Consider the following 22160-nt stretch of genomic DNA (forward strand, 5'->3'; position numbering starts at 1 on the left):
TTAATCTCATTGGGGTACACAGAACCATGGGATAGTCTGCTGCCACCTAGAGGCTGACACTATCATTGCATTTAAATAAAACTTGCTCCTCCCCAGCAGACTATACCTCACCTGCTGGACTCAGGCTTCCACAATCTTTGCAGTCTCAGTTGAAGGCAAAGTCTGTCTCAGACCTGTCTTCGGTTAAGGGCCTGTTACACTAAGCGATATCGCTAGCAATATCACTATAACGTCCCTGGTTTTTGTGACTTAGCAGCGATATCGCTATGTGTGATACTTACCTCCGACCGCTCCCCGCTGGTTATCGCTGATCGCGCGAGAACGTCCTGCACCGTTTCTCATCGTCAGCTTTGTGCTGGGCTTCCTGTGGCGCCGACGAGCGACGCATGGACGCGGGCGGGAGGACGTCAGGATCGCCTCGTCTAACAGGTAAGTAACGACCCCCGACCGCTGCTATGTCGCTGGCGAGATCTGCCTGTGTGGCAGCTCATTAGCGACCACTTAGCGATGCACCAGCGATCCTGACCGCGTCATATCGCTGGTGCATCGCTAAGTGTGACAGTACCTTTAGGCGCTAATCATTTTGCTTGTGTGTTTCAGATGGATGTCTCTGGGTAACAGCGATCATAGATGGTTTCACCCACTTAACGACGGAGAGTACAGGCTGCAATTGTTCAGTCCGTATTCTCTGACGTCGTGTGGTCAGACTAATGTACCTTGAGACAGTCGGTAGTAAGGTACTGGGATGGAAGTCCATATGCTAACTAGCTCTTGTCTGCTGCCCCACATATCACCTGTTTGGATGGAGAAGATTAAGGATCCAAATCTTCAGGACAGGCGTAACGCTGTTGTGAGCCTTTTCTTACCTTCTCCTCCCTGGTTCCGCACTCTTATACGCTTCTATTTCTTTGCTTGGGGTGGTAGACAGTCCTGTTGCAGGGGCCAAGTGCTGCTGCTGGCTGTTTTACTTGCCCATCGGAGCGCCCCTTGGTTTTATCTGGTCGGGGTTAAACAGGTTGCTGGGCTGGAGTGGGGCCTTGCCGCATAGCTGCTCTTCTCTCTCTGCCGGTAGCAGGCCAGACCCTGTTGGTGTGGATCCATAGAGAACGACGCCTGAAGGAATACACAGGCAGTCGCGCAGCAAAAGCAAGGTCCCACTTCAGACCACTGACCTTTTTAACCCTGACCAGACAAGGAGCGCTGAGAAAAGCAAGTAGGACAGCCAGCAGCAGCACCTGGCCTCTGCAACAGGACCGTCCCTTCATTCCTCCTAAGCCGTAAAGCCTCTAGTAAGCACCACCCCAAGGACAGGAATAGAGAGTGGGGAACAGGGGGAACGAGAGGGTTATATTTACCTGTCCAGAAGATCCGTATCCCTTTAATTTCAGTTCCGCACTATTTGGGGTGGTAGGCAAGAGGTAGTTGGCTTACGGACCTCCATCCCAGTACCTGACTACCATACTGTCTCACGGTACGTTGGTCTGGCCCCACCGATGCAAGTAGACACGTACTGAACAATTACAGCCTGTACGCTCTGTCGCTACATGGGTGAAACAGTGCACAATTACACTTTTCTACCCTGAGACATCCATCTGAAACACCCAAGCAAAATGGTTAGCGCCTGCCTAACCTAAGACAGACCGTGCCTAAAAGGGACACTACAAAAACTGAGGAAGCCTGACTCCAGCAGGTGAGGTATAGTCTGCTGGGGAGGAGAGTTTATCTACATGAAAAAATATCGTCAGCCTCCAGGTGGCACCAGACTATCCTGTGTACCCCAATAAGTCGAACGAGACATACGAAATTCACTCCAAGAGGTGCATTATTTATTGGGGTTTTCCAGGTCCCTAGCATTTTAAAAGAAAAATATGGTGGGAGAAAAAAAAAAAGTAACATACACAGAGGTCTTGATTTTTTTTTTTTTTTTTAAATCTTTAATGGGACATGCCTTGGAGTCTTGGCCTTCAAGGGAACCCTGAAGGTAGGAATGCCTGCACAATGCCCACATGCTGAGATGTCCAGCAGTCCTATCATGTGTCATGCCAGACTAGTTTGGGGTAAGAGATAACCCTCCAACCTAGTCCTGCCACATCTCATATGGCGTTGTGCAGAATGAAAGAAGCAAAGTTTGTCTGCAACATAAGAAAGTATAGTCACTACAGTGGTGGATGGAAACAATCAGGGGACCTGATAACTCTTGTGGCGGGAAGCTGTCTCATGGCAGACAGCATTGGCGTATTCACAGGGTATGCCGTTAACGAAAAGATGCCCAACACGGAGCTAAGCACCCACCTCCTATAATTGGTGCCTCGGCCGCAGTGACAGGAGAGATAGCTGCACCCAGGAGCAGCATTCTCCATTTACCACTGTGGTCGGCTTATACGCCAACCTCCCCGTCTCTTAATGTGATCAGACCGCACCAGCTCAATATATTATTATACAGAGGATGGTTTGTGATTTCTTAGAGCAACCAGGGCATCTCCTACTAAGCTCGCCAGAACCTCCGATTTTGGGGATGGCTTAGAAACTGGTTCTTGACTCGTCTGAGGACATTTTATGGGCACATGTGAACTGTAATGTCGAGAGGAAACTTCATGGATTTGCCCTCCATTATTGAGCTGGGATCTCCATTTGCAGTCACCACAGTCCTTACCATTTGGTTTACTGTCCGTGTGAGTTTTAAAGGTTTCTTCCCATGTTCCTGGCTCATCCTCCTCTTCCTGGCCAAAAATAAAAAATATAGGAAGTGTTATTACATGGACTAACCAGATCACTGCCCAAAAGGGGTCCTGCAACACGTCTATCACTGCAAGGCAACTGTCTGATGCCCGGCACGGCAGGTATCGCGCCAATCTGAGATGCGTATGGTACCCGCCAGGCATCTAAATGTTGGCCATCTTGGCCGGCGTAAGACAGGAAAATGAACGCCACTTGCACAATCCTCCTTAGAATCACTGTGCCCGAATATCAGACGCACATTAGCATTCTGTCTATTATTCCCCTCCCTTGTACATTATCCCATAAAAATATCAGTCATCCCCCTTTCTCACCTTCTTGCTCTCCTCTTCCTTTGCCACTTCCTCCTCTCCTTGGTTTTCATCATCACTTCCAGTGGGTTCATCCGTCTTCTCAGAATCACTACAAGCCGAACAAAGACGAGGGGTGAGGAGTGACGCTTCCAGGAGGATGGGACATAGAGAAACAGAGGCAAGGTAGAGAGGAGGGAGAGGGTTAGAAGATGAAGAGGGCACGTGATGATGAAGGGGCGTGACGTCTAAGGCTATGTGTAATGGGTTACTGCCGTCATCCTCTGCCGCTCGGTCGTGAAGCTCTCTATCGGACCACCCCCGGGTTAGCCCCCCCTTAGTGAGAATTTGGGTAAAAAATGACTACATTCGTTAGATCTTTGTTAGATCCGGTTTGATCAACCAAAACTAACGTTAGATCACCCCTACAAAATGAGATATTTACGATCTTTTCCAGGGGGGGCTAACCCGTAGCTAGCCCCCCCAACTATGAAATTTGCCGTTTTTTGGATGGATTCTGATAGATATTCGTTAGATCCGGTTTGATCAGCAAAAATTAGCGTTAGATCTCCTTTCGTTTCCGAGATATTGGGGGTGTCAGGTGGGGGGTTAGCCCCCCCTAATTTGAAATTTGCCATTTTTTGGATGGATTCTGATAGATATTCGTTAGATCCGGTTTGATCAGCAAAAATTAACGTTAGATCTCCTTTCGTTCCCGAGATATTGGGGGTGTCAGGTGGGGGGTTAGGTACGGGTTAGCCCCCCCTAATTTGAAATTTGCCGTTTTTTGGATGGATTCTGATAGATATTCGTTAGATCCGGTTTGATCAGCAAAAATTAACGTTAGATCTCCTTTCGTTCCCGAGATATTGGGGGTGTCAGGTGGGGGGTTAGGTACGGGTTAGCCCCCCTAATTTGAAATTTGCCGTTTTTTGGATGGATTCTGATAGATATTCGTTAGATCCGGTTTGATCAGCAAAAATTAACATTAGATCTCCTTTTGTTCCCGAGATATTGGGGGTGTCAGGTGGGAGGTTAGGTACGGGTTAGCCCCCCCTAATTTGAAATTTGCCGTTTTTTGGATGGATTCTGATAGATATTCGTTAGATCCGGTTTGATCAGCAAAAATTAACGTTAGATCTCCTTTCGTTCCCGAGATATTGGGGGTGTCAGGTGGGGGGTTAGGTACGGGTTAGCCCCCCCTAATTTGAAATTTGCCGTTTTTTGGATGGATTCTGATAGATATTCGTTAGATCCGGTTTGATCAGCAAAAATTAACGTTAGATCTCCTTTCGTTCCCGAGATATTGGGGGTGTCAGGTGGGGGGTTAGGTACGGGTTAGCCCCCCCTAATTTGAAATTTACCATTTTTTGGATGGATTCTGATAGATATTCGTTAGATCCGGTTTGATCAGCAAAAATTAACGTTAGATCTCCTTTCGTTCCCGAAATATTGGGGGTGTCAGGTGGGGGGGTTAGGTACGGGTTAGCCCCCCTAATTTGAAATTTGCCGTTTTTTGGATGGATTCTGATAGATATTCGTTAGATCCGGTTTGATCAGCAAAAATTAACGTTAGATCTCCTTTCGTTCCCGAGATATTTCCGATCATTTTCTGGGGAGGGCTAACCCGTAGCTGTCTGAATGCAAAATCCTACAGAGACAAGTAGCGGCTTGGAAAATTCATTGTGGCGGTCTAGACTAGAAATAGGAAAAGCAAATGACCCCAGTAACAGCAAACGTCGCATGTGACCACTGGATATAAGGCCTCTTTCACATGATCTTAGTTTTGTCGTGTAATAAGCTGTTTTTCACGCATGTGTATTTCACGATGAAATGTACCCATTGAAACCGATGCGTTTATTCTCATATGCGTTATTTTCATGCATACGCAAATGCGTGTAAAAAAAAAATAACAATTACAGGATGTTCTATTCTGTAGCATATTACACGATTAGCCCATTAATACAAATCACTGGGCTGCGTGAAATATGATGGGAAATGCGCAGTGACAACGCTGCATTTTTAACGCACGCAATACGCATATGATCATGTGACAGAGGCCTAAAGGTAACATAACCACTAGTGCGGTCTGCAGAGCGCCTGTGTAGCTAGTTTCTGCCTATCTATGGTCACTGTATAGGAGTAATATTGGTCTTTGCATGGTGTTTTATTCAGTCACAGTATGGCAGTATTGTTTCATTACTACGTTTGTGTAACTCTCATCAGAGTGGGGGCAAGTAGGAAATCTTGGTGCGTTCCCACAGTTTTTTCCCAGAACTTAACCCCTGGTAGTAGCTGATCTGTAATCCAATGTGAGCATGTGATGTATGGTGCTGAAGGGGTTCCCCGGGATTTCCCCAGGCTGCAGAACGCTGGTGGGGTGACGTCACCCTGCCAGCGGGAAAGCTCAGGGAATCCTTACAGTGCCACAACAGAGGGATGCCGGTGAGCAGTGCTCCCCTGCACATCGTCCTCCCGCTTCGCTGCAGTGGCACCGGTACTCATGGCCTCCCTTGCTGTCGGCTACCTGTGGGTCTTGTACTGCAGGGCTTGTCTGTGGTTCCCTGGCGTTTCCCCAGCATAGGAAACTGGAGGGGCGACGTCACCCCGCCAGCAGGAGACACCAAGGAACCCCTGCAGTACCACATTCAGAGTTTAATTCCGGCTCAGAGAAAACAGGTGTCATATTTAAGCAGTGTGAACTTAGCCTACGTCAGCAGATAAACATTGATATGCGTCTATGACTTATCAAAAGTTACCTGAAAGCTAAATACAGGGCAGGAAAAGCAACAGGTGGCATAGCGGCGGAACAGAGGAACGCAGCATGATGGAGCCGATCACATACTCATCAGCTCCCTAAGCACTGCATGATGCCACTGAAAACCACATGTGGAAAAACCAGGTGGGGCAATGGCTTGAAAACCCACTTAGCTCCTTTTACATTTGCATGTAGTTTTATCAACACAATGTATCAACTTTTGAGTGATTTTGATCCCACCCTCTGTTTGACCCTGTGTGTGACCCTTTGGATGTTCAGCTTCACTTCAGTCATAAGAGCAGGCAGCGAAACACATCCTCGTACAAGTGTGATCACTAAATGTGAAGGTCGGTATTGATTTCCTACGTATGGCATATTTCTATGCAGGAAGGTCTGATCTGCTGTGTGTAATCTGTGCATGAGTGTGTGTATGGATCTGCTGGTCATTGTGTGCAGATATGGATGGCGGCAGGAGAATGGATGTACAGAGCTGTGTGTTGCGAAATTTAATCCCACTTTAAGCACATAAGTGCACAATAGGAAAATGTGCCAAGTAGCTGCCACCAGTCCTTTACTTCAAGCCTCCCCATTACGTTATTTGTGTTGGCCAATTTATTCATATATAGGATATTAGTCATTCACACGAGTGTTGAATGCTTCACTGAAATGCTGAGAACTGGCAGCAGAGCTGGGCTAGTGACCACATGACCAGCCTAGTCGTGCTATTAGATAGCTGGCATGCGCCTAGTTCTGGGCGCTGCAGCACCCAGACGGCACCTCGGAGTGGAGCGCCACTGGTGTCATTATTCTGTGTGTCTGCAGGACAATACAGGCCTGCTGACAGCTGCATAGGGTAGCATTAGGTGGAAGATTCCCTTTAAGCACACCAACATATATAAATCCAAAAGAAAAGCATGATGCCCATTAAAGAGGCACTCACAGACCACTAAAGAGGCATTCCCAGACTGATGGGTGTGCAGAGGCATGCCGTCTGAGGCAGCTAATTATCTTATCTGTCTCCTCCTCCAGCTTCTGTGTTTAGATGGCGGACATCATCCAGTATACTTGAGGAACTCCCCTGCTGTGGCACTGTTCTCTTCCATGCAGGCTCATGTGCAGATTGCAAGTACACGAGAGTGTGCCAGATGTCAGCGATCCAACCACCTCCAGCTCATGAACCAGAGGAGAAGGGGCCAGAGAAATGAAACTGCATTGAAAATTATTAATTCTCTGAGGGGCAGACGACAGGCCGTGCTCTGACCATCAGTGAATGACGACAAGAATAAGGCTGCTAGCAGCATTTTCTCCCCACTACTTTCCCACCCAGTCTTACGATGACATGACGGGACGGTGAAGTAGTGGGGAAACAAAAAATTGTAATGATAGTCCGATTCAAAGTGAATGGGACCGTCACCTCACCTTTTTTTCTTTCCTGCCATGATGGCAGTCATTGATGGGGAAAAATTGTGAGCATGGACAAAGCCTTAAAGAGTACCTGAACCTTTACTCTGCATTCTGTCATGCTGTGGCTGATGCCCACAGCATGACAGAAAACGGTGTGCAGCTGCAGCTGTGCCCGAGGCCTCCTGCAGCCCGCAGTGCTGCTGCAAATGCAACGTCCCCCCTCCTACCGCCACCAGAGCCAGGAATCGCTTGACTGATCTGGCAAAATGCTAAATGAGTCAAGGTCCTTGCGCCGGGGGCAGGCCAGGAGTGGCTGCGATGCGGTCACTTCCTGGAATGAAGGCCACGCCCCCTGCAACATCACATGATGCAGCAGACTGCTGCGTCACGTGACGTTGGCTCTTGGCCCATTCAATGGCTGTGGGTGGGTGGGCTTCAGCGGCAGTGGCGTTATGCCTAAAGACCTGGTTCATCACCAGATCATTGAAGGTTTCCACTCACCAGATTCGGCAGGGGTAGGGGGCCCCCGGCCGGTGCAGCGGCATTGGTGGACATGTCCCGCCGCACTGCCGCACATACCTTACTGTCATGCTGTGGCCCGCAGCCACAGCATGACAGAATTAAAAAAATAAATAAAAAAAAGGTGCCGGTACCCTTTAAACAAAATCTATTTTTTGATGACAGTTCAACTTTACAATGAAATTCCAACCAAAACACTGAGATGTCCATGGTGTATTGGCAATTAAGTAGGATCACTTTCCATGTTACATGCAGTAATGTTTATTTGAAACTATTATTATTTATTTCTATAGCGCCATTAATTCCATGGTGCTGTACATGAGAAGGGGGGTTACATACAAAGTTATAGATATCGTTAACAGTAAACAGATTTACAATGACAGACTGGTACAGAGGGGAGAGGACCCTGTCCTTGCGGACTTACATTCTACGGGATAGTGGGGAAGAGACAGAAGGTCAGGGGTGCAGCAGCTCTGGTGGTGGTGAGGCGGCAGCGGTGGTGAGGCGGCAGAATGGTTATTGCAGGCTGTAAGCTTTCCTGAAAAGATGGGTTTTCAGGTTCTGTTTGAAGGATCCGAGGGTGGTGGATTCTGGAAATATTTTTGAGTTGCAGGCGACAGGAGGTGGCAAGAGATTGGACGTGCGGTTTGAAGGACAGGGCAGAGTCGAGAGTTACTCCAAGGCAGCAGATTTCAGATGTGGGAGAGAGCGTGATGCTGTTACCATAATAGATAGATCGGGTAGGGAAGATACATGAGGTGGAGGAAAGATAATGAGTTCAGTTTTGTCTACGTTGAGTTTTAGGAAGCGAGAGGTGAAAAATGAGGATATGGCTGATAGACACTCTGGGATTCTGGACAGCAGGAAGGTGACATCTGGGTCAGAGAGGTAGATCTGAATGTCATCTGCATACAGGTGGTACTGGAAGCCATGGGACTTTATGAGTTATCCTAGGCCAAGAGTATAGATAGAAAAAAGTAGGGGCCCCAGGACAGAGCCTTGGGGGACTCCAACAGAGAGGGGGCGGGATGAGTAGGTATTGTGGGAGTGGGAGACGTTGAATGTGCGGTCAGAAAGGTATGAGAAAATCCAGGATAGGGCGAGGTCTTTGATGCCAAAGGAAGAAAGAATCTATAGCAGGAGGCAGTGGTCAACTGTGTCAAAGGCAGAGGACAGGTCAAGAAGGAGGAGGATGGAGAATTGTCCGTTAGCTTTGGCTGTTAGTAAGTCATTAGTAATTTTGGTCAGGGCAGTTTCAGTGGAGTGGTGGGGGGTGGAAGCCAGATTGCATGATGTCAAGGTGGGAGTTAGATGAGAGGTGGGAGGAAAGTTGAGCATGGACATGCTATTCAAGGAGTTTGGAAGCAAATGGGAGCAGTGATATGGGGCGATAGCTGTGCATAGCAGTTGGGTCAAGGTTTGATTTTTTGAGGATGGGTGTTACGGTGGCATGTTTGAAGGCAGAGGGGAAGGTACCAGAAGTTAGGGATAGGTTGAAGAGATGGGTTAGGGCTGGAATGATCATGTTAGTGAGGTTGGGGAGCAGATGGGAAGGGATGGGGTCAAGTGCACAGGTGGTGAGGCGTGATTTGGAAAGGAGATGAGTAAGCTCTCCTTCAGTGATGTTGGAGAGGGAGGTTATTAGGGAGGGGCAGAGGTCTGGTATGTGGAGCGGTTGGGGTGGTGGAACTGTGAAGGTTTGCCTTATTTGGTCAATCTTGTTTTTGAAGTAGGTGGCAAAGTCCTCAGCAGAGATATGGGGAGTTGGAGGTGGCAGTGGTGTGCGGAGGAGAGAGTCGAATGTGCTGAACAGTTGTTTTGGGTTGTGGGATAGTGAAGATACAAGGCTTGTTAAATAGGTCTGTTTAGCAGAGGTGATGGCTGATTTAAAGGCAAGTGTAGCTTGTTTGAAAGCAGTGAAGTCGTCTGGCAGGCGTGTTTTCTTCCAACGCCACTCTGCGACCCTGGATGCTTGTCGAAGTTTTTTGGTGAGGTTGTTGTGCCAGGGTTGCCTATTGGTTTGTCGCACTTTAACATGCATGAGAGGAGCGACTGAGTCTATGGCTGATGTGAGGGTGGCATAACACTAACTAGACATATACCTTTTAATATCTTATTAGTGACAAGAAAAAAACATACTAGCTTATCCATTTAATTGTTTTCCTATTTTTGTTTTTAGATGCCACGAAAACCCTCTATTGATAGTCAGACATTAAAAAACACATTAAAATCTTATCCTGGCATTTTCAATGCTAATGGAGAGTTAAAGTCAGCCTCTGATCCTATCTGGAGGGAAGTATGTTCTCACCCCTCCTTGCAGAAATATAGCTCCTTGATGGAAGAATCAGAAACTTCCCAGGCTATATTTAAACCCAAACAGATACATGACTATGTATTTCAAAATAGGTATGATCTGCAGACGTTCTTACGTATGGAACATAACATCTTGCCTCAATCAAAAGATACAGAAATTAAGGAGTTGTGGCCTGACACAAGCACATCTGATGAAAACTCTTCAGAGGAACACTCTTCAGAGGGTGGCTTTGTGCGCACACAGGGACGAGAACCAACACTTCTATGGCATGTATTAATCCCTTATGACCAATACTTAGAGATCAAGCCCAAAACAGTGTTCTATAATGAGGGTGACAGCAAAAAGAGGCGCAGGGTGCTCAAAAAACACGCATGGACTTCTATTATAACAGAGGTTCTTTATAAACAGCATGGACTCCCATGTGCCTTCTCCTTTAGGAGGATCAAAGTTCGTATGGGTGAAGACAAAGCAAGAAAGTTCTTAACTGCAAATGGGCATTGCACAGAGTGCAAAGCAGCAGTGTATATTTCTGCAGAAGAGGAACCTAATCTGGGAAACCCTTTAATTCTTCATGTTCGAGCCCCTGACACAAGACCCATACCACACTCCAAAAAAAATCAGTTGACAGGTGAGAAGAGAAGGAAACTTGGAGAAGAAATGTTAAAAACTTTACCCTCCAATTGGAGACGAGAAACAATTGATTCCGAAATAGCATTTGGAGAAAAGGAACCACCAACCATACCATCACTAAGAATTTGTCAAGATGCTAGGCAAGAAGCTATGGATAGGATGTTTGGTACACCAAAGTTGAAAGATCCAGTTTTATCACTGTCTCAGATGAAGAGTACTCATAAGTATGCAGGAGATATTCATACTATCTCATATGATGGTTTTTTTGTTCATTATTGGTCAAAGGAACAAATATATATTTTTAAGAAGTATTGTTCAAAGCATTGCTTCCCTCGCATTCAAGTAGATGCCACAGGGAGTTTGGTATTAAAAATAAAAAGAGAAAATAAATTGTCTGCTCATATTTTTTTATATGAGATTGTTATTAACTTTGAGAATACACAAATGAGTGTATCTCAAATGTTGAGTGAAATTCAAGATACTCCAACTATAACTTTTTGGCTGGAAAAATGGATAAAGGATGTGCAGAAATTGCCTAAAGAATGTGTCTGTGACTTTTCTCATGCATTACTTGGTGCATTGTCACGAGCTCTAAATGACTGTAGCCTTAACACATACTTGAGGACTTGCTTGTTCCTCCTACTTGGCAATAAAAGTGAAAAACCGAAATGCTATGTACGAGGAGATGTTGCCCACCTGATTAAAACTGTATGTCGGTGGAAGTGCTTTCCAAAAAATGCAAAACTTGTGAGGAAGTTCTATATACGATGTGTTGGACTTCTGGTCAAGTGTGAATCATTTGACATTCTTAAACAGCTTGTTCTCAGTACCTTTATTCTTTGTGTATCTGAGACAACAGGTAACATCAGTGATCGTGAAACATCAAAATATAAAACATCAAAGGCATACCTTTGCCATTGCATTGAGACTGGGAATTTGAGAATTATTGATGAGTATCTGGAGAATTGTCAGGAGACTGAAATACTCAGTGATGAAAATGAAAAGAACTATAGTGAGCCACTGTCAGGATGGCTAAATGACATTGTGCAAGAAGCAGAAACTGCAAGTCTAGAACAAGGGGAACAGCCAAACCCTTACTTCTGTCCAGATTTTTCTAGTTCACCTTCTGAAGTATTTTCCTATTTGGACATCTGTGATGCAACCAGTTTTTAAATCACCAAATAAAACAGCCTCTTCTGCATCAGTTGAGGGAGATTTTGGCCTTTTGAAGAACTCCATTCTTCAGCATATTCAAACTCCAATGCGAGTTGACAAATTTGTTGCATTGCATTTAAGTGCTCTGTGTGGGCGCTCAAAAATGGCAGCTGCTGTACATGTCACAGAAAGTAACAGTTTAGTAACATTGCAAAAGGAAGAGGTCATCGATGAATCTGCCATAGACAAACATGGGCAGCAGGAAAAAAGTAATGAAAAAGAAGTTGTTAGTGAACACATAAAGAAACTGACAGACACTCTCCTGCCTCTTCAACAATTTATGAAAGAAACAAGTGTTTTAGAAAGTAGGAACACGGAACAGAGTGTGGTAGAGCTTAGGGAAGAAGAATGTTGGCGGGGTAAAACCAACTCTCAATTGAAAATTGTACATACTCCCATAGCACAAAATGAAGGTGATAACAAATCGTTGAAGTCCAAGGATTTACTTTCCCCACTGAACATACCTTTCAAGAAGAGACCAACATATTTAACGCCGTATCCAAATATATGTCAAATAATTGATGATCCTTGTTCACGAAAACTTTTAGGTATCCTGCGCAATGGGAATCTCTTGAACACCATTAATATAAATAATAACGTGTATAAGGTCAATAATACTTGCCCATTTGACTCTTTGCTTCATAGTTTGTCAACCATGTTTGTTGATTATGACTCATACAGAAACTTCATAACTAACTCAGAAAACCCATTTTTGGGTGTTGTTAAGTATTTTGTGGAATTTGGGGCAAATCAAAACATGTACAGAAAGAGAGCTCAGTTGATACAGGAAAATTACACAAGCCACACACTTCTAGGTGGAATTACGAGTTTGGATGCAGAAGATTACATTGGCCATACAGTAGAATTGTTTTTAAAAGACATCCCCAGTTCAACAGAAATATCTACATGTCAAAATGTCACATGTAAAAACAACAAAGAACGATGCAATATCTTTTGGCCAATCAACACTAATGATGTAAAACATGGTTTTGAGCGTGCTATGCAAATTTCATCTAAGGTCATTAATAAACCATGTACACCCAACTGCAGCCAACGTACTACGATTATCTACAAACCAGGACCACATCTTATAATAGAGCCACGTGTTGGTTTACCGAGAAAGCAACGAATCTCTGAATTCCCCACTCAAGTGATCATATCAGATATACGTTATACATTAGGAGCCATTATAATGCATGTTCAAGGAAACCACTACATTTCATATCGTAGAAGAAAGGACAGTTGTTGGGAAGTTTACGACGACATGAGCTACTCTGTAAAAACGGTAGACCCACATAAACTATGTGGAAATGCAGAAGTTGTAATATATGTTAAAATGTAGCTTTTCCTGTTTACAGGTATAACAAATGAGTAAAGACAATCGCTCTTTAAAGAGTAGCTAAACTTTTAAGCAAGTTTACCTCTATTGTCTCCTCGGGCCTTGTTGTTATGACATTACTTAGTCCTGCAGCAGTACAGCGCTCCTGACCGCTGCATCGCACTCTGTCTCCCCAATGTCCACCAGATATTTCCTCTTGCTGGTGACTACATATGGAGTCACCCAAGATTGCACCAGAACTGATCAGAGCCTTCCTTTCCTTATTGCGAATCAGATTTCACAGGAAAAGGAAGCCTCCGATTGGGGCTGATGCCATCTTGGGTGACTACACATGTAGACACTTGCCAGAGAAAATATTGGGTGGATGTCGGGGAGACAGAGCAGGTGTGAATGGCAAGAACCATGGCTGATACCACAGTGTAGGAACACAAAACTGGCAGGACTAAGGTAAGTTAGAATGAGGGTGGGGAAGCCAATTGATTTAAACTGGTTTGAAAGTTTAGCTATTCTTTAAAACACTTCTTGTAAAGCTAAGGCTGGGGGTCAGGGGGGTTTCATTCAGCTCCTCTGTCAAAAATAAGAGGCTGAATACAACAAAACAAAGACTTTTGCTTCCCCGATAACTTGAATAAGGATACAAGCCTTCTGAACTGCTCGTACTAGAAATGTTAAGGCTGCTTTAAAATAGGGGGGTAAAAAAAAGGCCTGCATGTAGGAAGAAAAAAAAGTGCTAATATTTTGAGCACTAGCAGTTCAGTAAGTTACTGTCCCCGTTCCAGCAAACAGGGAAGCAAACTATTATATTTGGTTCTGTCCAGCCTCTCCTTTGGACAGAGAAGCTGAATATAACTATACGTTGTCCTTGTGAACTCAGCCTACGCTAAGTGCATTTACAGACCATTTTCATATACTGTAACTGAAACCAAACTAGATTTCAAAATTAGTTATATGTCAAAAGCAACAAGTAAAAAAAAAAAAAAAGAGGACTATCTTTTAATTCTCAAAGAGTAACTAAACTTTTCTATTTCATAAGTGGGCAGGGAGGGGGCATATATATTTACTTCTATATAGATGCAGGGTCTACAGATTCTGAAAGTGCCCCCAAGTTACACCGCCAACCATCCTCCGGATTTTTATTTCTTCAGCCGACTGGCTTAATCAGCCTGACTGACAAAAGGGAGAAAAGGGGAGAGCAATGTGACCGTGGTCCTAATTGGCTGGTTGCTGTTAGAGCTAGCAGCCAGCCAATCAGGAGTTTGGCCACAGTGCTAGCCATGTCCGTGATATCATGCAGATCATGGAAGAAAAGGAAATCTAGTGGACAGCTGTGGAAATTGTAAGGGGAAATTTGAAGGCACTTACAAGAGTCTTTAGACTCTGCATATAAATACAGTACAGGTTAGTATGCAAATCTCAGTGGCTTTCACTGCCACACTGTACCAACCAAGAAGAAACAAAAAAAATGTAAATTTGCATGGATTTCTACAGACAATACATGTAATACAAGTAATAACCCTCACATACCCCCATGTTAAGCAATAATGCCCCCAAAGTCAGTAATGTTGCCTTCGTTTTGCTCTCCTGTGTGTCCCGAGTCCCACTCCTCACCACCTGCTGCACAGCAATATGGCTTACATGGCAGCAGGAGCGAGTGGCTGCATGGAGCTCATCACCTACAGGAGGGCTGCTGCTGTCTGAGCTGATCCGACATCTGCAGTCTGGGTCCGGACGCTTAGGAGGCAGTGACACAGCAGCGCTTGCCAAGCTCCTCACAGGCTGAGCACAGCTACAGCCTCTACTAGGAGCTAAGCCGGCCTCGGAGGAGCGTCCCGACCGCCACACACTTCTTTCTATCCAAAGACTGTTCCTCCATTCCTAAGTAGGGTTTTTGTATGAGTGGAGAAAAACTATAAGGGAAATGGAGATAAATTTATTCAAATATGTTTAATCATAGGATACCAATAATAATTTACAATACATATTCACGAAAGATGTAGGCTGTATCTAAAGAATAGAAGGACTGAAAATTCCCATGAGTGCCAAATAACTCAAACAAAGGAAAGAAGAAGAAGAACAGTAACGCCCCGGTGTTGGGGTGATAGTGTTCTTTCTTTTGTTTGAGTTACTTTGCACTCATGGGAATTTTCAGTCCTTCTCTTCTTTAGATACAGCCTACATCTTTCGTGAATATTTATTGTAAATTATTATTGGTATTCTATGAGATTAAACATTTGAATAAATTTATATCGAGTCACATTAGTAATTTTCTTTGTTTTTTGTATAATTCAAACACCGATAACTCAGGAACTTCGTCTAGATGTTAAAATGTACATGTTATATTTATATTACAGGGATTTACAGTCCTAAACTTTCAGGTTTTCACTGTTTAAATATCTATTTCTGTAAGGTATTACTTTTACTTGTGTTTTTGTACTAATAAGATTTATTTTTTTGATAATTAAATTGATTAAAAATGAGACCACATGAGGAGTTTTTGTTTAGTCTATGTACAGGCTTTTTTAACCCCTTGACGACCGCCCATTGACTTTTGCCAACGGGGCTAGCCGGGCCTTATTCATCCGCCATAGAGTTTTCACGTCGGGCGGGGAATGGCAGCCCCAGCTAGCCCCATCGGCAATCGCGGGATCCCAGCTGTCCTACTGTCAGCTGGGATCCCAACCCCCAAAAATTAAATATTTTAATATTTATTCCACACGGTAAACACCATAAAAAATAAAAAAAGCCTTAATTTCTATTTTTTTCACTGTTTGAGTCACAAAAAAAGGCATAAAACGCGATTAAAAAATCGGATATACTCCAAAATGGTCCGAATAAGAACTACAACTCTTCCCGCAAAAAATGAGGCATCCCACAGCTCCGTAGTCAGACAAATAAAAGCGCCACGGGGCTGCGCATGCGGCGAGACCAAATCCTCTCCAATTATTTAAAAAAAAACATTTTACTTTTTAAAAGTAGTAAAAAGAAAAAAAATTACATAAATTTGGTTTCGGTGTGTCCGACCTGACACGGAGAATAAAGATATTCTGCTATTTTTACCGCACTGGAAACTAACTAAAAATAAAACTCAAAAAACATTAGCGTAATTAATTTTTTTTAAAATTTTGCCTCTCCTAAAAAATAAATAAAAGTTATACAAAACATTATATGCACTCCGAAGTGGTGCCAAGGAAAAATACAACTTGCTAGCTATGCAAAAAACAAGCCACCTGTACTTTGAAATTTGCCGATTTTTAAATGGATTCTGATAGATATTCGTTAGATCCGTTTGAGCAGCGGCGACTTCGACGGGGGCCAGTTGTGGGCAGCATCAGGACTTCACTGGCGATGTGTCATGGCGAGGAAGGGGGACAGTGTGCTGCGATGATTGCGAAGAGGCGAGCCTGTAGGCATCATGGGGGACGAGAATGACTGACTCGCTGACCGAACTTTCAGATTGTCCCACTCACTCACCACCTCCTCACTTCACTCTCTCTCTGTTGGTCTCCCCCAATTGGACCCCTCCTCTTCTCCATCTACACCTCAGGACCGCTGCTAAAACGGATCTAACGAATATCTATCAGAATCCATCCAAAAAACGGCAAATTTCAAATTAGGGGGGGCTAACCCGTACCTAACCCCCACCTGACACCCCCAATATCTCGGGAACGAAAGGAGATCTAACGTTAATTTTTGCTGATCAAACCGGATCTAACGAATATCTATCAGAATCCATCCAAAAAACGGCAAATTTCAAATTAGGGGGGGCTAACCCGTACCTAACCCCCCACCTGACACCCCCAATATCTCGGGAACGAAAGGAGATCTAACGTTAATTTTTGCTGATCAAACCGGATCTAACGAATATCTATCAGAATCCATCCAAAAAACGGCAAATTTCAAATTAGGGGGGGCTAACCCGTACCTAACCCCCCACCTGACACCCCCAATATCTCGGGAACGAAAGGAGATCTAACGTTAATTTTTGCTGATCAAACCGGATCTAACGAATATCTATCAGAATCCATCCAAAAAACGGCAAATTTCAAATTAGGGGGGGCTAACCCGTACCTAACCCCCCACCTGACACCCCCAATATCTCGGGAACGAAAGGAGATCTAACGTTAATTTTTGCTGATCAAACCGGATCTAACGAATATCTATCAGAATCCATCAAAAAAACGGTAAATTTCAAATTAGGGGGGGCTAACCCGTACCTAACCCCCCACCTGACACCCCCAATATCTCGGGAACGAAAGGAGATCTAACGTTAATTTTTGCTGATCAAACCGGATCTAACGAATATCTATCAGAATCCATCCAAAAAACGGCAAATTTCAAATTAGGGGGGGGCTAACCCGTACCTAACCCCCCACCTGACACCCCCAATATCTCGGGAACGAAAGGAGATCTAACGTTAATTTTTGCTGATCAAACCAGATCTAACGAATATCTATCAGAATCCATCCAAAAAACGGCAAATTTCAAATTAGGGGGGGCTAACCCGTACCTAACCCCCCACCTGACACCCCCAATATTTCGGGAACGAAAGGAGATCTAACGTTAATTTTTGCTGATCAAACCGGATCTAACGAATATCTATCAGAATCCATCCAAAAAATGGCAAATTTCAAATTAGGGGGGGCTAACCCGTACCTAACCCCCCACCTGACACCCCCAATATCTCGGGAACGAAAGGAGATCTAACGTTAATTTTTGCTGATCAAACCGGATCTAACGAATATCTATCAGAATCCATCCAAAAAATGGCAAATTTCAAATTAGGGGGGCTAACCCCCACCTGACACCCCCAATATCTCGGAAACGAAAGGAGATCTAACGCTAATTTTTGCTGATCAAACCGGATCTAACGAATATCTATCAGAATCCATCCAAAAAACGGCAAATTTCATAGTTGGGGGGGCTAGCTACGGGTTAGCCCCCCCTGGAAAAGATCGTAAATATCTCATTTTGTAGGGGTGATCTAACGTTAGTTTTGGTTGATCAAACCGGATCTAACAAAGATCTAACGAATGTAGTCATTTTTTACCCAAATTCTCACTAAGGGGGGGCTAACCCGGGGGTGGTCTCTATCGGTAGTCTTAGACTGGAAACCCGGACATGGCCCGTACTGCTGTCATCCCAGGAAAATGTACAAAAATGGCAGCCAAGGAACAAGTTAAAGTATCTCCTGTTCTGGGGAAAATGACTGATACTACTGGAGTAACCATGTCTCTAATCTGCTTTCATTAGCGGCACGGACCGACTGCCGTCTCCGGTGATCAACCACCATATTACATTCAGTAGGACTGGAGCCGGCACCTCTCCAGCACTCTCCTACCGAGCCGCCAAACAGAAAATGTACATGAAATGCAGAAAATAATTTGTAATATTCTCCGCTTCTCTACTGCAATGAAATCCTAGACATATGTAAATGATTTTTTTCCCTGCATGTTATACGTGTCCCTTCACAACAGTGGCCATACACCTAGCAGTGGATTGCTGTAGGACAAATCTCTGCTCCATAATGGCTAGACCCTTCTGGATGAGGCTCATCTTCACTGGGGAATGGATAAGAGGAGAAATGGGAGACCCCAAAACACATTACAAAGCTGGCAATCCAAGCCTGCAGTGTATGGGCACCTTAACTTAAGGCAACTGCTGCAAAAAAATCCGCTCTACTCATCCTCCCCAGGTCCACCAGTCTCTCCATGCACTGACGTCCCATCAGTAAATCTCAGCGACTTGTGCCCAAGCTCACAACTGAGTTCAAAGTAACGTCAGCGCTGCAGACAACAGATACTGGGAGCAGCAATGGAAACTCTGATGTGGACCTGGGGAGGGTGAGTAAAGCATGTCACTGGGGGAAAATAGGTCTTTTGAAATCAGAATACCCTTTCTAACCAGTGTCTCACTTGAAAATGGAAAGCACCATAGAAAAAGTAGCAGTTGGTCCTCTACTAGAGTTCTACCTGCCGCCTTTAGTTCCCCGTTAAGCCTCACCTGCGTTATTCTTACGTCAAAGCTCGAGTATGTCAGTCATGTATGTCAAGTCAAGTTTGCAAGCGGGATCAATGATTACCTAGAGAAAAGATTCTTCACTTTATGCCACATGTTACCGACAGCGCTACTAACTTTAGCCGAGAGACTGGGAGGTGATGGGGCACGAGAGGAGAGGGCAGAAAGAAAAAAAAGGGATGGGGCATAGAGCAAAAAAGAAAGAAAAACACATTTCAGTTTCAATTCCCAGGTCAAAATAAGCCCAACCCATAACCCCAATAATTCAACGATTTATTCCCAAAATTACGTCCCAATCACTCGTGAGCGCCCTCCATTACTTACGTGTCTTTCCTTTCTCTGTACTCCTCAAAGTAAAGCAAGCCACGAGAGTTGACGCTCAGGACCAGATCTCGCCCGGCCAGGATGTCCAGGCGGAAAGGTGATCCGGTCACCAGAAGCTTGTGCTCCTCGCTCCCCAGGGACAGCTCCAGGGTATTATCGTCCTGTCCGGTTACCTGCAGACTGTCGGAACATTCGTGAGTACACATGTACGCGAAGAGAGCTGTAAGGACGTAACGTACACCAACGTGGGTTCACTTACTTATCAGGGGTGGGTGTCCCGAGCAGCACATCGGGAACCTCATAACGGGGTCTTAAAGGCTTGATCTCATTGATCTTAATACGGGTCATGTTCCCATGGAGCCCAAAGACTTCCAGAAGGAGGGAAACCTAGGAGGGATTAAATCAAGAACCGCTCAGGAAATAAACTAAGACGTAGGCCTCACTCGGACGTCATTTTTATTGCATCCCAAAAATGGATCCATTTCCATCAGTATTATAAAAAATAAAAGATTGAAAAGTTATAGCACAAGGATGCAACTCAGAAGACATCAGTAGGCTGTGAGAGACCTTCGCGGACCTATAAGTTTGAATGGGGGAGATTGATCTGCATCTTCGATAGAAAAAAAAAAAATGTTTTTTTTTTTTTTTGGGGGGGGGGGAGGGTCTGCCAGACATATAGACATGTGAAAAGCCCCGTAGACTTTACTGGTTAGGCCGGGATCACACTACCGTGTCTGATGTGAGAAACTCGTATCAACACCCGGCGGCACTCATAAAGATACATGTAGCCGCAACTCTGGTCCTGATGCAAGAGACTCGTGCGAGTTTCATCACACACGGTAGTGTGATCCCAGCCTTAAGCCTTCTATCCATGAAAAACAGATGTGTGAATGAGGCTTAATACAGACCTAAAAATTACCCAGGGGCTGTGAGGACTTGCAGTGCATACACTGGGGAAAGGATAATCGATCCTGCCGAAATCTTACCTGGGTCTTGTCGTTAATCAGCTGGATTTCAAGTTTATCCGCAGTCAGTTTTGCGCTTCCCAGCAAAGCCCGGTATTGAGAGGGTCCCGGCTCCAGCTTGCGCTGACGTCTACAAGAACATCGGTGATAAAAGACAAATATTTATCCCAACTGAAAGCAAAGAACAGACTATGGGGGGCTGTAAATAAAAATCTGCTCTGCTTTCCATCCTGGCTATAACAGGTCTCCTCAACTATAAAAGATTATAGGAGATCTTGCTGATCACAGGATCCCTTCCTTAATAATTGAGACCAGGGACTGCAACCCCTAGAACCAAATTCTGCAGAGACCTTCTGGAAAGATTTGGGAGGTGGTCACATTAAGGCTCCGCTCTATTCAATGTCTATGGGACTGCCGGAAATAGCCGAGTGCTGGACTTTCACAGACAATGAATGGAGGTTAAACGTGAGCTCTCTTCAACAAGGTGCTGTGCAGAACCCCATTTTGGGCTTATTTCCTTCTACCTATTGAGCTGGAGTATAGAAGGTGTGGGGATCAGAGGAGTTAAAAAAAAAAAAAAAAGAAAAAAAAATCAATTTACCCCCCAGTGTCTCTAACTCCTCGATACTGACACTGGAGTTGGCCTCCCCTGCTTATTCAGCGTCTATAGGGATTTCTAGGAACGTCTGAACTTCAATTTGCATCTCACTCAGAATCAGAGAGAGGAATCCCAGACATCATAAATTGATGGCGTAGCCTTGCAAGAAATAGATTAATGAAAGGCAAACGGCCCTTTTTAATTTCTAACACCAACTAATTATTAGCGGACCTTTTACTTAAGTGCAGTCGTGTGGACTGTGTGTGACCGCTGAGGGAAAGCCTGCAGCGTGAGATCTGTATTAGAGCAATTATTAATACGCCCGCTTCGAGAATGGCTGCACTCCCGACCTCATCAGTCAGCGGCGGCTACCAATGGAGGCCATAACTGCAGTCTGCCGCTCACCAGCCCTGCGGCTCCATCCTGTGGTTTTGGGATTAGGTAACTCGTCACTTAAAACAGCAGATTCCCCGGAATCCAGAGACGAGATTTCTTATGCTCTCTGTGGAAAAGGGGTCCGGCGACCCCCCTGTACTTTCCATAGAAAGATCTAAGCAGCCGCGTGGCAGAGCGAGTCTTGCACAATGCAACAGCACTCCGGGCACTGCCAGCGCCACGCGTCCTCCAGTGGGTGCAGTCATTGTGATTTTGTAGGAGAAGGTGCACAGACCTATGAAATATTCGGGTCACTTACTTGCAGAACGAGCTCTGTTCACATGTCTTGAAGTTGCTCCTATCGACACTCAGGCCGGGAGTAAGACAGACCGAAAACACGAGAGCGAGCCCAAGGAGCCTAGAAGAGAGCAGGACGAGATCAGACAGGAGACGGTGACAAAGGGGGAAATTATACAAAGAAAGAAACTGGAAGGATCAGAACGGGGGATCGGTGAGGGGTTCACGTTTATCACCCCCCCAAGACTATCTCAGTCCTGAAATATGGCAAGGTGCAGCCAATCATATCCAATATGGTTGACCAGTATTTCCCGTGGCCAGGAGGAGTTTTTCTGACAACATCACAAACAGATCTTCCCTTATAAACCTTCACAAAAGTAA

The 22160-nt window shown here is 44.8% G+C and overlaps 1 protein-coding gene across 2 annotated transcripts in view; it reads right to left on the reverse strand.

The window, feature by feature from the left end:
* LOC141058417 (neutral alpha-glucosidase AB-like) overlaps positions 1–21924 on the reverse strand; it is a 48525-nt gene extending 26601 nt beyond the window's left edge. Inside the window, exons 1-7 of one of the 2 annotated variants that reach the window (XM_073554665.1) lie at positions 21802–21924; positions 20531–20639; positions 19804–19931; positions 19545–19724; positions 19285–19350; positions 3051–3138; positions 2654–2720 (exon numbers count right to left, since the gene is read on the reverse strand). In XM_073554665.1, coding sequence (XP_073410766.1) covers positions 2654–2720; positions 3051–3138; positions 19285–19350; positions 19545–19724; positions 19804–19892 — 490 coding nt within the window. In that variant the 5' untranslated portion in view covers positions 19893–19931; positions 20531–20639; positions 21802–21924. The remainder of the gene's footprint in view (positions 1–2653; positions 2721–3050; positions 3139–19284; positions 19351–19544; positions 19725–19803; positions 19932–20530; positions 20640–21801) is intronic. The other variant, XM_073554666.1, reaches the window with a different exon arrangement.
* Positions 21925–22160: the final 236 nt, after the last annotated feature.

Source organism: Dendrobates tinctorius, unplaced genomic scaffold (assembly GCF_039654945.1).
Source record: "Dendrobates tinctorius isolate UK_male_01 unplaced genomic scaffold, ASM3965494v1 ptg000211l, whole genome shotgun sequence".
In the NCBI taxonomy this organism is placed as follows: domain Eukaryota; kingdom Metazoa; phylum Chordata; class Amphibia; order Anura; family Dendrobatidae; genus Dendrobates; species Dendrobates tinctorius.